The sequence below is a fragment of the Capra hircus genome, chromosome 29 (genome assembly GCF_001704415.2).
Source record: "Capra hircus breed San Clemente chromosome 29, ASM170441v1, whole genome shotgun sequence".
Taxonomy (NCBI): domain Eukaryota; kingdom Metazoa; phylum Chordata; class Mammalia; order Artiodactyla; family Bovidae; genus Capra; species Capra hircus.
The window spans coordinates 35,519,507-35,534,961 of record NC_030836.1 but is presented as its reverse complement, the minus strand read 5'-3'; the positions used below and the strand labels follow the sequence as shown (position 1 = coordinate 35,534,961).

The 15,455-nt window shown below is 45.2% G+C and overlaps 1 protein-coding gene across 6 annotated transcripts in view; it reads right to left on the bottom strand.

Annotated features, from left to right (window-relative positions):
* APLP2 (amyloid beta precursor like protein 2) overlaps positions 1-15,455 on the bottom strand; it is a 62,864-nt gene that overhangs the window by 27,511 nt on the left and 19,898 nt on the right. For all 6 annotated transcript variants that reach the window (XM_018043160.1, XM_018043163.1, XM_018043164.1 and 3 more), the window contains exons 2-3: positions 1,679-1,852; positions 714-837 (exon numbers count right to left, since the gene is read on the bottom strand). In XM_018043160.1, coding sequence (XP_017898649.1) covers positions 714-837; positions 1,679-1,852 — 298 coding nt within the window. The remainder of the gene's footprint in view (positions 1-713; positions 838-1,678; positions 1,853-15,455) is intronic.

Sequence of the window (15,455 nt, the reverse complement as noted above, 5' to 3'; positions counted from 1 at the left end):
ACACCCTTATCAGCTGAGCCTTCAGACGGGCAGGTGGCACAGGGCCTGGCCGAGGCCGCCCTGATGTCTACAGCAGCTACGACTCACTCCTTCAGCTCCTGAACACTAACACGGAGTCTGATCTGGCCGGCGATACAGGACTTCAGCAAAATGTGTGGGCGAATTAAGGGGACCAGAAGACCACCCCTCAGGCTGCTGCAGTCCTATGCATGCTAGGGCTGTTAACAGTCATTTCAGACTCTCGATGTGAACGAAGCTGGGCCGCTCTGAGGGCAGCGCGCTCACTCAGGGCTATAGAGAAGGCTCATCCTGTGAAGTCAGAGGATGCCCACAATGGGAGAGGCAAAGTGAGTGACCAGACGAGTCACCTATCAATGCCAGAAAGCTGCGAGTGTTCAAAGGTCCCCGATGAATTCCTACAGCCCTTGGCTTCTTAGCAGATGAAGCTATCTCACTGTGAGCCGAGAGTAAATGAAATGTAAGGGACTTCCAAGGCAGCCCAGTGGTTAAAACTTCACCTTCCAATGCAGGGGGACACGGGTTCAATCCCTGGTCAGGGAGATAAGGTCCCATTATGCTATGCAACATGGCCAAAAAATAAAAATTAAACATTTTTTTATAGTTTAAAAAAATTTTTTTTCAAAAAGAAAAGAAAACGTGAGACCGGGGACCCTGACTCGCTGAGAGGCACCCAGAGGCCCCAGGAGGCTCACCGAGACACTTGAAGGGGATCACGACGTGGCTCTTGCACTGCTTCTCGCCCCTCCGGCACCAGTTGTCCACACTGACCGGCTGGTTTGCCTCCATCACGTTTGTGATCTGTAGCTCTGGATACATCTGCAAGGAACAGGGAACATGCACGGTAAACGGACTTTGTCCATCACAGGCGGGCACTGGCCGGGCAAGTGAGGGCGAGGGTCTGTGTGCTCAGCTTCGCCATCGTCCTCTGTAAAGGTGAAGACCCCTCGCTGCCCGGTTCCAGCTGAACTCCTCCTCAAGTACAGACATTCTGTGACCATTAGCTTTCTTTCGACAGGCAGACTTCGGAGCACTTCTAACACATCTTCTCTTTAAAAGGACCTACAGGAGCAACAAGCGTTCACCCCAAAACGAGTCTTATTAGGTATTGAGTCCACTTACAGGACATGTAAATAGCCAAGTTCATGAACTAAAACATTTGAAAGGCAAGTCTATGGAAGTGTCTGTTAATGAAACTATACAATAATATTCCAGCCCTGACCCCAAAGGCTAGTTTTGGTAAGAAGTTAAAACATCTCATATCCTTTTCTACATCAAGTGTTGACCTGAAAGGTCTGTTCAATCAGACCTGAGAGAATCCCTTAAGATATTGGTGGCTCCTGGCTACAGCCTACAAGTGCAAAACACAAGCGCACACCTGACACGGGGCCTGCTTCACGTCTCCCTGGGACACGTGGGAAGCCAAGGCTGCATCTCTATGGCCCTGGTCAAGCTCCCGCAGTATTCCTTCTGGAAAGGCCAAGAGCTTGCAGCACGCCTGGGCCAGGCACACACGCAGAACAAAAGCTTGCTGCCTGGTTATTACAAGCGTGGTCTTAGGTCAAAAGAGGAGAACGACAGAGCACCTGTTTCTAAGGTTAATAGGCTCACACATGACCCAGAAAGAAAAGCATCTTTAAGCTTCAGGCAGCACGCTCACCTCCTGACAGTACTGGAGAACTTCTTCTTTTGTGCCGAAGCAGCTCTGGGTGCCTGCTGGGTCAGGCTCCCACCTCCCAGTCTGGATGTTCACATGCATGTTTAACTTCCCACAGAACATTGCGATCTGAGGCTCGGCGACAGCAAATCCTGTTCCAGCGCTGGCTGCAAGGGCCTATGGAGGGAAAACAATTCCAGGGTCACTCCCAGGAGGCAGGCGCGGAGGCGGCAGTGACAACTGACCTTTAAAAACTCTTCATTAGTTACTATTCCTTCTTCATAAACAAATCTTTTTCCCAGGAACAAAGCCAGAATAAAAAAAGAACTTTGGACGTCTACGGTGGAGAGAAAGGTGGGTGAGAAACATAACCCCCTCTCCACATCTGGATAGTTCTGACCTGGGAACAGATCATCTGCCTGCAGTCCCCTCCAACACAAGCAAATCCATTTCCCAGCCCGGAACACACCAAGCCACAGAGTACAGAATGGCAGAAGTTCCAGGGATTCTATTCAATTCACTCACACAACAAAATTTTATTGAACAGCTACTATCTTTGCACAGCAGCATGCTAAATGCTTAATACACAAAGTGAAGTCGCTCAGCCGTGTCCAACTGTTTGTGACCCCGTGGACTGTAGCCTACCAGGTTCCTCTGACCATGGGATTTTCCAGGCAAGAGTACTGGAGTGGGTTGCCATTGCCTTCTCCAGGGGATCCTCCCGACCCAGGGATCGAACCCAGGTCTCCCGCATTGTAGGCAAACGCTTTACCGTCTGAGCCACCAGGGAAGTCAACACACAAGGATGAGCCAAAAATTACGCTCCCTGCCTGCAAGGGCTTACGGTCTAGTCCACAGTCGACTCTCACACAGGAAGTGTGATCCCACCCCAGACATCCTGAGGAGGAAGAGAATGCAGAGCTGGAGGAGCCTACGGTACAAAACAGGGATGTGACGTAGGCCTGGGTAGGAGGTTGACTGGGGAAACGTCCCAAAGAGTGACACTGGAACAGCTCTGGGCATCTGTGTGGGGACTGTCAACTGAGAGTCTGCTGAGGCCCTAAGGGAGGTGGGTAGCACGCAGGGTCCAGACTGGACAATCCTTAGACCAAGGAAGGATGGAGTGCTGAGCATTTTAAGTACAGCCTTAATATTTCCAAATGTAGCTCTGATGCTCTCTGTATGCAAGGGAATGGCTCAGGAGCTGGAGAAATAACAGTAGCTCAGGTAAGACACCCCTGGGAGACAGGAAAGGCCTGGTGACGATGGTGAGGGCTGCGATACGTGAAAAGGGAACAGTAAAAGGGACTTCAAGAACAACTTCATCTCGTGTTAGGCAAAAAACCCAGCTGTTTGTAGCCGTTAATCGCTCACAAATTACAGGTGACAAAAAACATCTAGGTATGATGAAGCTCCTGCAGTCTCGTGCACCAGGAAAAAAACACAGGCATCTCTGCGTCTGCAGATATACCAATATTCACAGTGACATCCACAATAAAGTTTTGTTGTCTCTCCTAATATAAAGGTCCTTTCAAAACAGAAATTAAACATCCTTTAAAAAACGTGAAAACTTGAGGGTCGGGTTAGATTATATGGTCTATTATGATCTTTTCAAAAAGAGCAAAGAGCATTAATATTAAATGGGTCTTCCTATTAACAGGAGCAAGCAGATTTGGCTTTTAAAATATACAGAAAGTCGTGTTTTCCAGGCAAGTCTCACGGATCTGTGCGGAAGGACTGATTACAGACATGAATGGTCCTTCCAATCAGAAGCCTACGTTAGATTCTGAAATACCACATTTTCCAGGACCAACTTACCACCTGTGCAAGTTTTGCTTTGCAGCTTATTAAGATTAGCCTGCTTTCCACTAGCATGAGACAAGGAAGCACGAACACTTTCTCGATTGTGGGGGGAAGGCTAATCTGGATCTAAAATGTTGCCAAGATCAATCAGGGCTGAGAAACACCTCAATGAAATCCAATGAGGAGAACAGTCAGCAACTTTATTAAGTAGAATAGATCGTTGCCCTACTGTGAGGAATAATCATTTATTAAAGTAGAAGACAGATACTACACCTTCAGAATAATTGATTGTGAAGCTACATACTGGAGTTAAGTCTTGTCTACTCAAAAGAAAGGAAAAAAAAACCTAAGGTACCTGTGGGAAGAATGCACAGGTAGTACCCTAACGCAGGGGTCCCCAACCTTAGGGATCTAATGCCTGCTTACCTGAGGTGGAGCTGATGTCATTACAGAAATAAAGTGCACAATAAATGTGCTCAGATCATCTCAGAAGCAGCTCCTCACCCCAGTTTCTGGTGTCAAAAAGGCTGGGGACCACTGCCCTAGTGGCATTCAATTCAAATAGATCATTAAAAGGTATAAAGAAGCATAAGATAAAGATGCTTATTTCTCACACTGAGCTGGAGATATGCACAAAAAATGCCTCTTGTACTGGTCATTCTTCTGGGAGCCATAAGGATCAGGGCTAGTAACCTGGGTTAAGATGCTCAGGGAAATGAGGATACTGCACACAAGGGGGCACACACAGAGACAGAGGGGAGCGAACCCCAGGACGCACTCTGCACTGAAACCAGTATTCTCAGCAAATTCCTTCCTTCCAACTCGTCAAAAGCTTAGACAGATATAAACAATCAACGGGTCAGGAAATAGTATTTCCTAGTAGCTTAGATGCTCAGCCGTGTCTAACTCTTTGTGACCTCATGGACAGCAGCCCGCTAGGCTCCTCTGTCCATGGAATTCTCCAGGCAAGAATACTACAGTGGGTTGCCCCGGCCTCCTCCAGGGGATCTTTCCAACCCAGTGATCAAACTTGCATCTCTTACGTCTCCTACACTGTAGGCGGATTCTTTACTACTGTGCCACCTGGGAAGCCCAGTATTTCCTAAACCTGCTACAGATGAACTGCCATGATTAAACGTGAAAGATGCTGAGCCACAGTTTCTAAATTCTGGACTAGACTTATGGATATATACAACAACAGGGCTAAATCTGAAATCAGATTCGTTAACTCTAAAGAGGACAAGAATATTTTTGAACAATAAAAATTTTTTACAAGTTTTAGTCTGGTAATAATTGCATGCATATAAACATTTTTCACAACTCAAACAATGGTATATTCTAATATTAAACAAGTGGAATGCCAGGGTGGGATCTCAGGGGTGGGATCTTATCTTTCAGAAGTACAGGGGCAAGGGAGGGAAGCCATTTGCCCCTTATATTCCAAAAATGAATGTAGGTAAGAAGCTGCATCAGCTACGTGAGCTCGCCCAGGCCACAGGGTGGGCGTGGTCAAGATCAGGCAGGCAAAGGCCCATCTCACGGCAGATGATGGCCCATGCGTGGCTGTTGGCTGAAAGACCACAAAGGCTCTGACTGTAAGAATGCTCAGTTTACGGGTCAGCCACGGAGGTCAGCACACTGGTGCTAAGTGCACTTGATCTTTGTGTAGAGATAGTCGACATCATCTTCCCCAAAGAGGATCCCAAACACCCAAGGGTAAAGCAGCAGGAAGCAGCAGCTTGCAGCCACAGCTCCTCACATCAGTTACCACGAAGGGAAAGGAGGGCAACTGGAATCGGTCCAGACAGCTCATATGCTGCCGTGATTCACTTCTGAGTTCAGAAAGATTAATCCTTGTGGTCATCAGAGACTCTCAAGAAGGTATCATTTGGAATATAAAAAGCCTCTGCGGACCGCGTCCAGGAATCAACTAATCAAACATACCCTAACCTTACCTAGAGTACAACAGGATTTTTTGTTGTTGTTTTTTTGTTTTTCCTGTAATGCTTGTCCTTCTTTCCTTTGAAAATGCTCTTATTTAATGTGCTCTCCATTTTCTGAAGCACACACTGTGCTTTGATCCATTACATCAACATATAAATCAATCTGCTTCTTAAATCTAACATGTTAGAAATGGGATTTTGCTGCCAAGTCAGCACTTCTGACATCCTGTGAACCTGGAATCCTCCACCAGAGAAAATGAATGCCCCGTGCCAGGGCGCTGTGGCCGGCCCTTGATCTGTGCGTGCTGCAGCACTTTCAAGGCTTTGAGTACAAATTGCATCAACTGCTTTCCTAGCCCAGCACTTCCACTTTACTTAATAATTCATTCTTAATAAGAAATCCCATTCTATTAATTTGGCTCAGGAAAAGAGTTTAGCTACCTGAGGATGGAAATTCAACTTGGTTAAAAGTGCTTCTAGTCACCTGGTTGAAAACCTGAAATGGCTTAAAGCAACAAATAAATAGGAACAAACAGAAATCTCATCCTAACGCTGATCAAGGGTCTTTAGTCATCACCCCAGGAGAAGCATCTCCTGGGCCCACCTCAGCCCCATCTCCCTTCACAAAACTGCTCCCCCATCCAAAGCAAACAGGCAACCCATTACTTCCCCACTAAAGCTACTGCCCCAGGATCTGATTTGGCTCCAGGCTCTGTTGAGAGTGTCTGCCATGGAGGGAGCATCCTTCAGAGAGAAGAGCTTTATCTCATTCCTGAGGGAGTCTGCTTCCTGGCACAGGAAGTGCCCCCGTGGTCTGGTCCAGAGCCTCACAGCTTCAGCTCCCATCATAGCACTGAGCAAGCAGCGCCTACTTACCATGGCACAGGAGTGACATCGAGACAGACTCTTACTCAAAGACGCTTTTAAAAACATGAAGTCAGTAAATGACAATCTACTCGTGGATGTGAAGATCCTGTATTCATTTCTGTCTGCTCAAGTTCTGAATGGCACCTCCTAAATTAAAATGACTTCTCTGTGTCCACACACCTGCGGCTAAGATTTACTTAATCGAGCAAAGTTTAACAAAATCCATAGTCTCAAGGTTATTGCCCCAATATATTAACTACAAAAAGGAAGACAAATGACTTCACAAGTGGAGACACTGCCGTGTCTCCAGCAATAATTCACGTTAAGAGGACAGATGAGCAAAGACGCACGGATCGCTGTCCCTGACTGGAGGCTACGGACAAAAAAACAGATGCAACGTGGGAGCCCAGACAGCATCCTAGAACAGGAAAAGGACGCTGGAGGAAACCTGGAGCCGGATGTGAACAAGGCCTGTGAGTCAGTTAACAGCACGGTACCAGTGTCCGCCTCCCATCTTTGATAACCGCACGAGGGTTGTGTCAGATGTCAACATGAAGAGAAGCACCGTGTTAACGTATGGGGGAACTCCCTCTAGTATTTCTGCAACTTTTAAAATATTCTAAAATTAGTTCAAAATAAAACAGCTTTGGTGTTTTAAATTCTGTTCCTCACTTGCCTGAATCTGACTGTGATTGCAAGGTTTCAATCTGTCAAAAGGAAATGAAACATTTCGGCAGGACAACTAGCGAGTAAATCAAGCAGGCCCAATACCTGAAAAACTGTTTATTCTGAACACACCATAATGTAGTAGAACCCCCATGTGTGTATAGATTATATCTGATTTCTCTCCAGTGGGGGGACTACTACAATCCTGCCCAGAACCTACCGTGTAAGAGACCCCACTTCTATTACTGTCCAAAGGGTGACCACAGTCTGATGCCCCAATTACGTCTTCCCTAGCAAGAGTGAAGCTTTCAACTGAAAAAAGCTCCAGGGACTTCCCTGGGGGGTCCAGTGGTTAAGAACCTGCCTTGCAATGGCAGGGGACACAGATTCAATCCCTGGTCTGGGAACTGGGATCCTATATGAAATGGGACAACTAAGCCCATCATGGATGACTGTTGAGCCTGCACTCCGGAGCCTGCCAGCTGCAACTGGAGAGTAGCCTCTGCTCGCCGCAACCAGAGAAAGCCTGAGCGCAGCAACCGACAGCAGAATCCTTGTTGAGCATTTTCCAGCTTTGGAAGCAAACAGAGAAGCCTGCGCTTAAAAGGGAGTTTACATCACACCAGCTAAAAATCCTCGGTCTCCCTTTTCTTTTTTCTTAACATTTGGACTTAATTCTAATCAGAAACTGGTGAATTAGGTTAGGCGGAAGAACTCTAAATGTAAAAGACCATTTTTCTTCCACCGACATATGCCAGCTGTCAGGTATCATTTTCGTAGGCAGTAATTTATACAAATGATCCTGCTTTTATTAGAGCTCTAAATATTCAAGTATGGATGAGGTATCAATTCCAAGACTGAAAGCAGTTTAGAGTGTCTCCAAGGCTTTTGACAGGAACATGGTGGTCTGTCCATCTGGGCTATACTGGGAAGGCTGCAAGCATTAAGGTTTAAGAGCAGTCTGTCTTTAAGTGTTTCAGAGATGAGAGCTAATAGTCTTTTATAAAGTTACTGAAATACAGAAAACACTTTCATATATTAAAGAAAAAAAGGAGTAGAACTGTGTTTATGGATCTAGAATTCTCAAATGAACAAATTCTCTACAGGTTTCTGTGTTTCTTTCCAATTGCCCATAATAAAATAGGAATTCTACAAAACTGATGTCCTTGGGTACAGAGGTCCTAGGGACGATGGCTTTTCCAACCATCATCTCCTGACCCCAGAGCAAGTGTATGACATGACGGCTAAGAGCACCAGCTGTACGGGGCGGATGAAGTGTGGCTGAGTTCTGGCCCTACCACTGACACCATAGTGATGTTTTGAGGTTTAATGAGTTTCACACACATAAAGTGCTTGAAACAGTGCTTGTTACATAGGAGTTCTTCAAGTGTTGGTGGCTAATATCATCAGGCTTTAAACTTTATCTGTAAAATAGGGCTACTGACACACTACTTCTCTCAGGCCTGTTGTGGGATTAAATTAAGAGAATGCAAGTAAGCACTAAGCAAAACTCCTGACTCAAACATCAGCATTGTTATCATCGGCTGGCTCTTGAAGGCATCATTCTCTCAGGCTACCAGAACAGGGGCTTAAGTCATGGGTGTACCACATGAGCAGTCACGTCCCCACAAATCCATGAAACGGAGTGAAGATGGCACCTTCCTTCTCTAGGTTTGAAATCTGGATGCACCAGAGTGGGCTGCATCCACACTCCATGCTTTATTTTGAGGGAATTCAGTCATCAAAGGTTCACATGACGATTCAGTACCAGGATACCATATAAAGAGAGAAGCACCGGGGTTGCTGGCTTCCCAGGTCTGGTTTGGCTTCCTGCTGAAAGTGAGGTCAAGATTAATCTGTGTTTCCTATCAAAAGGACACTACGTTATTTCCCTAAATCTTGAGGGCTATTCTCTTTGACCTAACTGGGTAAGCAGTCTTGTGGAGGTTATTCTCTCTTGACCCCAGTTATCCCTTTCAGGCGATGTAAATATAGCGTTACCCAAATGTTAGGTGTTTCAATAAATGACACCCATGGTATCAGCTCTGGCTCCCATTACAGTAGACAGAAGTCCACGCTCCTGTAACTCTTGACACATGAGTCATACAGCTTGCAAAAGACAGCTTCCTTACTACATAAAAATCTGCCCGATTCCCAAGCAAAGCAGTGACCTGTCATTTTTGAAGGCTGTGACCTGCAGAGGTCAGAAAGCTGGGACGGTGGAGTGTGAATAGTAACATTAGACAATCTCCATGGTGTGAACTTGGCCTTCCCCTTGGCAATCACTGGCCAGTATTACCAAGGCAGCAACCAAGGGCCTGAGAAACAAACAGCTCAGGCAGGCTTGGTGGAGGTGGGGGAATAGGCATGTTTCCTAAACCTTAAAAGACTGAAATGATTTCAAGTTACTAACACCGAGAAGTACAAAGATTAAATATTATTCATTTAATATGTTCACTCCAAACCATTCTTATGGACTCACAGATGACAGAAACAACACAAACAATGGAGCACTTTCTGCGGCATAGGCGAGCACAAACCTGGCAATATTCTCAGAAATTAGAAGCATACTTCTAACTGATCTGATGCTCTCTAGTATTTTGTGTATTTCAAATGCATTAGGTCAATCATTAAAAATTAGGTAATCTGGAGGCATATTTCAAGTATTTTATATACTTGAAACACAATAAATCATGCCTCTTTTAGTAAATTCTATTCTTCAGATAGAAAAATAAATACTTAGTGATTTTACCAAGGTTAAAATGGGTAACTATCCAACATGTCAGCTCTGGCTGCGATGCTCTGACTTCAAGATGTTCTAACCACAAACGTGATCGGAAGGTGTCAGATACTGGAATTGATTTCACTGGATCTTTTTTCCTTTAAGTATCTGGGAAAAGATAACAAACAAATCCATGCAGCAGCAAACATCCCCACGTAAATATTCAGGACAGTTTTTCCTGGTGTTTGAAAGCAGGGGGTTCATGAACACGTGCTGGGGTCTGCTGCAGTCTGTAACACGGTCCTCATGGAAGTAAGAGACGCCTGGCGAGCAGGTGCACACGTGGATGCGGACGGTGCTAGCTGCTCACTGCCCTACTTGAGAAGTGACTGTCCTGAGTTCTACGGCGCTCTTCTTTCTACCTTCTGTTTAAAACATTTTTCATAGGATGACAGCAGTAGGAAATGGGTAGTCTGTTTTTAAAAACATATTCCTTCTTTAATATTAAGAACTGATAACCTTACCAAAATTTTTTTTCTTAGCTTTACTATCCCATGAAAAACAAAGCATTAGCTCTTTATTTCTAAGGTTCTGTGATGCTGAATGGGAAGGGCAGAAATTCTTTACAAATAGAAAATAAGACAATTTGCCAGGATGACTTGCACAAGGCAGGGAGAGGAAACGCACATTTGAAAATACAAAAAATGCCAATTTCCACGTGCGATTCTGTGAAACATGTTAAGTGTTTACAGGTCAAGCAACAACCACACACTAATCTTCATGTAACAAATCACTGTAACTTCTAAAGTCCATTAAAACAGCTGAGAAAATAACACAAATATGAGAGTGATCCGTCCTCTCCAAGTTCAAAGCAAGTCAGAAAACCATCTCCTCCCATGATTTATGTAGCATTATCAGCTCACACCAGGTCTGCCTGCAGACAGTAATTCTTCCTGTCTGGGACCGATGCCCATGAGCACTATTGTAATTATCAGCAATTTAAGAAAATAAAGTAATAAAGCGAGTATGAGCAGCTAGTCAGTATGTTTACTGCTTGCTGTCTCTGCCATTAATTAGCCTTCCTGGGTGCCAGCCACCTAACCACTAAATAAATGCAGGAAGGAGAGCAGGAAAAGCTACACACGAGTAAAAAGAATAAATAAAAAGGGCATCAACATCTGTGTGAATGCTCCCCACCAGGAAAAGCACAAAAGCACTCGTCTTCCAGTGGTCAGGTGGGCCCTGGGGACACTGTGTCCATGCTGCCCTCTGCAATCCACTCCACCCACAGCATCTGAACTAGCTCCAGGCAGAAGACAGCACACACTCTCACATTCCCAGAGATTCCATCTCTTGATGACCCCGGCTATCTGCCCCCTCCTCCCTCCATCACCCCACCAGGCACTAGGTGCCACCCTTCTGGGCACAGGCCAGGGTCTCTCCTGCCTCAAGGCACCTAGAACTCACATCTCACCTCTCAGGACCCAGTTCAAATGTCTCCTTCTGGGGACCCTTCCCAAGGACAGGCCCCAACCTGTTGGTTGTTTTATTTTCCCATCAAGCAATCCAAAACCACCCTCCAATAGAATGCAGGTTTCTGGGGGCAAGAAGCGGGGCTCTCCGGGTGCTCTAACTGCATCTGCAAACAGCACCTAGAACCTAGTAGGTAATCATTGACACCCATGGAGGTGACTGACTGATTCTAAAACCTGTGCTCTTGTTTTTTTCTCAAGACATTTAGTTAAACTAATAAGAATTAGCAGATACCGCTCAGTGGCGATTTCTAAATGATGAACACTGTGCTGGTCTTCACATCAGTACATATATAATGAATGAACAAGTTAAATGAAAAACAAAAAGCCCAGGCAGTGTAACAAGGCTTCAGTTTTAAAATTTTATTGCCAACGTGAGTCCAGCTGCCTAGCCCAAAAGCCACCACCACCCAGCTCCTAGTGGAGTCCTCCACCCCAAGGCGGGTCCTCCTCGGGGGCGCCCCTCGCAGCCCTTTCTCTCACTATTTGCTGCCTTGATCCTAAATGACAAGTGTCCCTCTGCACCTTTTCAGTCCAGACATTCTCCATCAACTTCCTATTAAAAAGGACTGAATTCAAACGACCAGACTCTCTGTTCAGCCACCCTCTTCCCTGTGCCCTGTTGGTTAAATCACTCTCCTGTTTACATGATTATAACATAAGCAGGTACTATGGTTACAGCTCCCTCTGTAGGCATCTACCCCCATCAGTCTCAGCAAGGCCACCTCTTCCTTTACTTCTCTGTACCAATGGCTGGTGGGCTTCCCCGGTGACTCAGCAATAAAGAACCCGCCTGCCAATACAGGAGGCACAGTTCAATGCCTGGGTCAGGAAGATCCCCTGGAGGAGGGCATGACTACCCACTCCAGTCTTCTTGCCCGGAGAATCCCATGGATAGAGGAGCCTGATGGGCTACAGTCCACAGGGTCGCAAAGAGTCAAACATGACAGGGTGTACACAGTGATGGAAGATCGGAGGAAGACAGCACACCATCCTCCCGCGTCACCCGTGCAGATGACTCTCCAGGAGAGACCCAGCACAGCCACCATTCCTGGGGCTCCGATCAAAACCGTCCTGAAGACTCCTCCCTTCCCTCCTGTTCCCCGCTCAGTCCTCTCTCCTTCCTGACTGACCCCCTGTGTCAGTGGCTCACAGCTTCCCACGGGCTCCTGGGAAAAGGTGTGTGGTTGCTGAGTTTCAAACGTGATGGGTCTCAAAATAAGCTTTTATTTCACGCACACACTTTGTTGGCCATTTGGACAAGCTCTAAATTGTAATGACACAACTTTCCCTCAGAATTTAACGGGTAGGACTACTTTCTTCTAGATTCCAGCATTGCTGCTCATACATCTAGCCAGTTTGATCCCTAGTTTGCTGTGCAGGTTTGGTTTTTCCTACATGGAAGTAAAATTTTACCAATCTCTGGTATCCTGAAATTTGACTATAAGGAGCTTTGTCTGGTTTTTGTCACTCACTTGCCTGACCTTTCACTGGGGTCACATCAGTGTGAAACACTCAATCCTGGGTTTCTTCTCTCTTTCTGAAATTCTCATCAGGTGCATCTTACCTTTATCTTTTCTAGTTTTTGTTCTTTCTTTCATAAAGATTTCTAACCAGATTTTTAAATGTCTGATATCACATTTCTAATAACCAACAACTCTTCCTTTCTCTCTGAAAGTCTTTTTTGTTGTTGCAAAACTATTTCACAGAGCCAATACCCTCTCCTTTCTGAGATAAGCATCAAGAGTCTACTAAAGTTATCTGTCTGCTCCCTGCACAGTCTTCAAGTTGCTTTCTCCCCATCATTTTGGCTCTGGTTCATGGTGTCCCTGAAGTAGCTGTGACCCTAAGTCATCTAACTCAGTATTAAAGAAGGGGATGCTGCAAAGCTGGCTGGATGTCTTCAGCACATGGAAAGAACTTGTCCAGAGAGGAATTCTACAGCTCCCCAACTTGGGCCCCGAGCCTGGCTGTCGTGGGTCTGGGGGGCCTGACTTTCCCCTCTCAGTGCCTGGTGCTCTGCTGGGCCTGGGGTCCCAGACTAACCTATTGTCTTCTCCTGGGATGCAGAGTGGGGTGGTATTCAGGGACTAATTACTCATAATGGCAACCCACTCCACTATTCTTGCCTGGAGAATCCCATGGACAGAGGAGCCTGCTGGGCTACAGTCCACAGGGTCGCATAGAGTCGGACACAACTGAGTAAGTGAGCACACACACACACACAGATATACTGAATTAAACAAAATGTATTGTCAAAGCTCTTTTCGTCTATTTTTGCTTTTTAAAAAATGTCAACTGGAAAAAGTTACATTTCATATGAGGCTTGCCTTTCTTTCTAGCGACAGGGCTGTGTTAAGTGTTCAGCTAACACTGTGCTAGGAATGACTTTTTTTCATTCACCTGTAGACTCTGTTTAACTTTATTTTCCTTTCTTTCATTATGAAGGAAGTTTCTGGCCATTTACAAGAATGGGGTGCTTGGACAACTAAGTAGGTGAGAGCCGCAAAGCTTCTCTGAAGAGGCCAGGCTAGACAAGTGGTTACAAGTAAAATAACGAACAGGAATTAAGACAGGAAAAAGGACCTTGAGACATTTCTTCCTAAAAGGGGGATTTGGTGTAAGTTATATAAGTGGGTGAAGCAGGGCCAGGAGCCAGTGCTCTTATTGTATCCAACTGCTGGACGGTGGGGGAGGGGAGGATGATTCGCCTTCATCTCCCAGCTCCTTAGATCTACAAATAGTAAAAGAAGCCTGATTGAGACATTAACAAAACTAGAGTAGACAAAACAGAAACAAACAAAAACCCCACTCTCCTAGGCTTCGGACAACCACAGAATCAAATGCACGGTGCTGACATCACCCAGGAGTTGATTCAATTATTTCTGTTTTGAGTCAACACACATTTCCAACAACCTTAGAAGAGCAGGCTCCAGAGGAATCAAAATGAAAGAGTTACAAGTTCTCACCCACAAGGACACTTGGCTGGTAAGGAAGACATCATGCAAATAGAATAATCCTAATAGAAAAGGAAAGAGTCGCAAACTCCATCACATAGGAGATGCCCAGGTTACTGTCCAACTGGTTCCTAAGTGGCAGTTAAAAGTGAAGCCACAGTAAAAGGTACATGACAGGACCCCTATTTAATGTAGGTATAATACTATAAATTGGGAGTCTATTCCTGACCAAATATGAAAAGAAAGAGAAATAAGGACAGACACAAGCGTTGTTATAAACCTAAGTATCTTGATCGTAAAAGTTCTTTTGGAGTTCTTTATCTTTTATGGGATGGAGTGGCTGAGGCTTCTTAAAATATTTAAACCTAGAGGATGGCATCTCTTTCCCTTCAAAACGTCCCTGGGGCAGGCATGGGCATCCTCTGTTGCTCTGACAACCATACTATCTCCTTCCAGTGTATATGCCTGGATGGTGCTCATTGCTGGTTCACTGCACGTGAATGCCTCAACCACGTCCAGCAGGGGTGCGGGCATCATCCCCAAGATGCGTTCAGTGATCTTTTACTCCCAATCTCAACTAACTTTTCTAGAAACCTCCGTGATGTCTCCATGTCAGTGTTTATAACCTTCCCCTGAGCATTAACTTTCTTAAAAATCCATCCAATCATTTTTTTTCTGGAGCAATTAAATCATCCTTTCCTTGTGCTAAAAGCTCCATCCGCTGATGATTTACAGACACTGCCCAATCAAGCTTAATCAATTAATCTGTATAATAACACGCCTTTTTAATTTAAATTCAGACACTCTACAAAAGTAATTCAATAAAAGGCAGATGAGAGCATGGCAACTATCAGCAAACACCAACTACACTTTGAATGAAAAAAACGACAACCACCTTGCTAAATCATCTTATGCATTCCCAAACAATTAAAAAGTACCAAATAGGAAGCAGCAGTCAGAACTGGACATGGAACAACAGACTGGTTCCAAATACGAAAAGGAGTACGTCAGGGCTGTGTATTGTTACCCTGCTTATTTAACTTATATGCAGAGTACATCATGAGAAACGCTGGGCTGGAAGAAATACAAGCTGAAATCAAGATTGCAGGGAGAAATATCAATAACCTCAGATATGCAGATGACACCACCCTTATGGCAGAAAGTGAAGAGGAACTAAAAAGCCTCTTGATGAAAGTGAAAATGGAACCCATGTTAAAAAAAAAGAAAGTGAAAATGGAGAGTGAAAAAGTTGGCTTAAAGCTCAACATTCAGAAAACGAAGATCATGGCA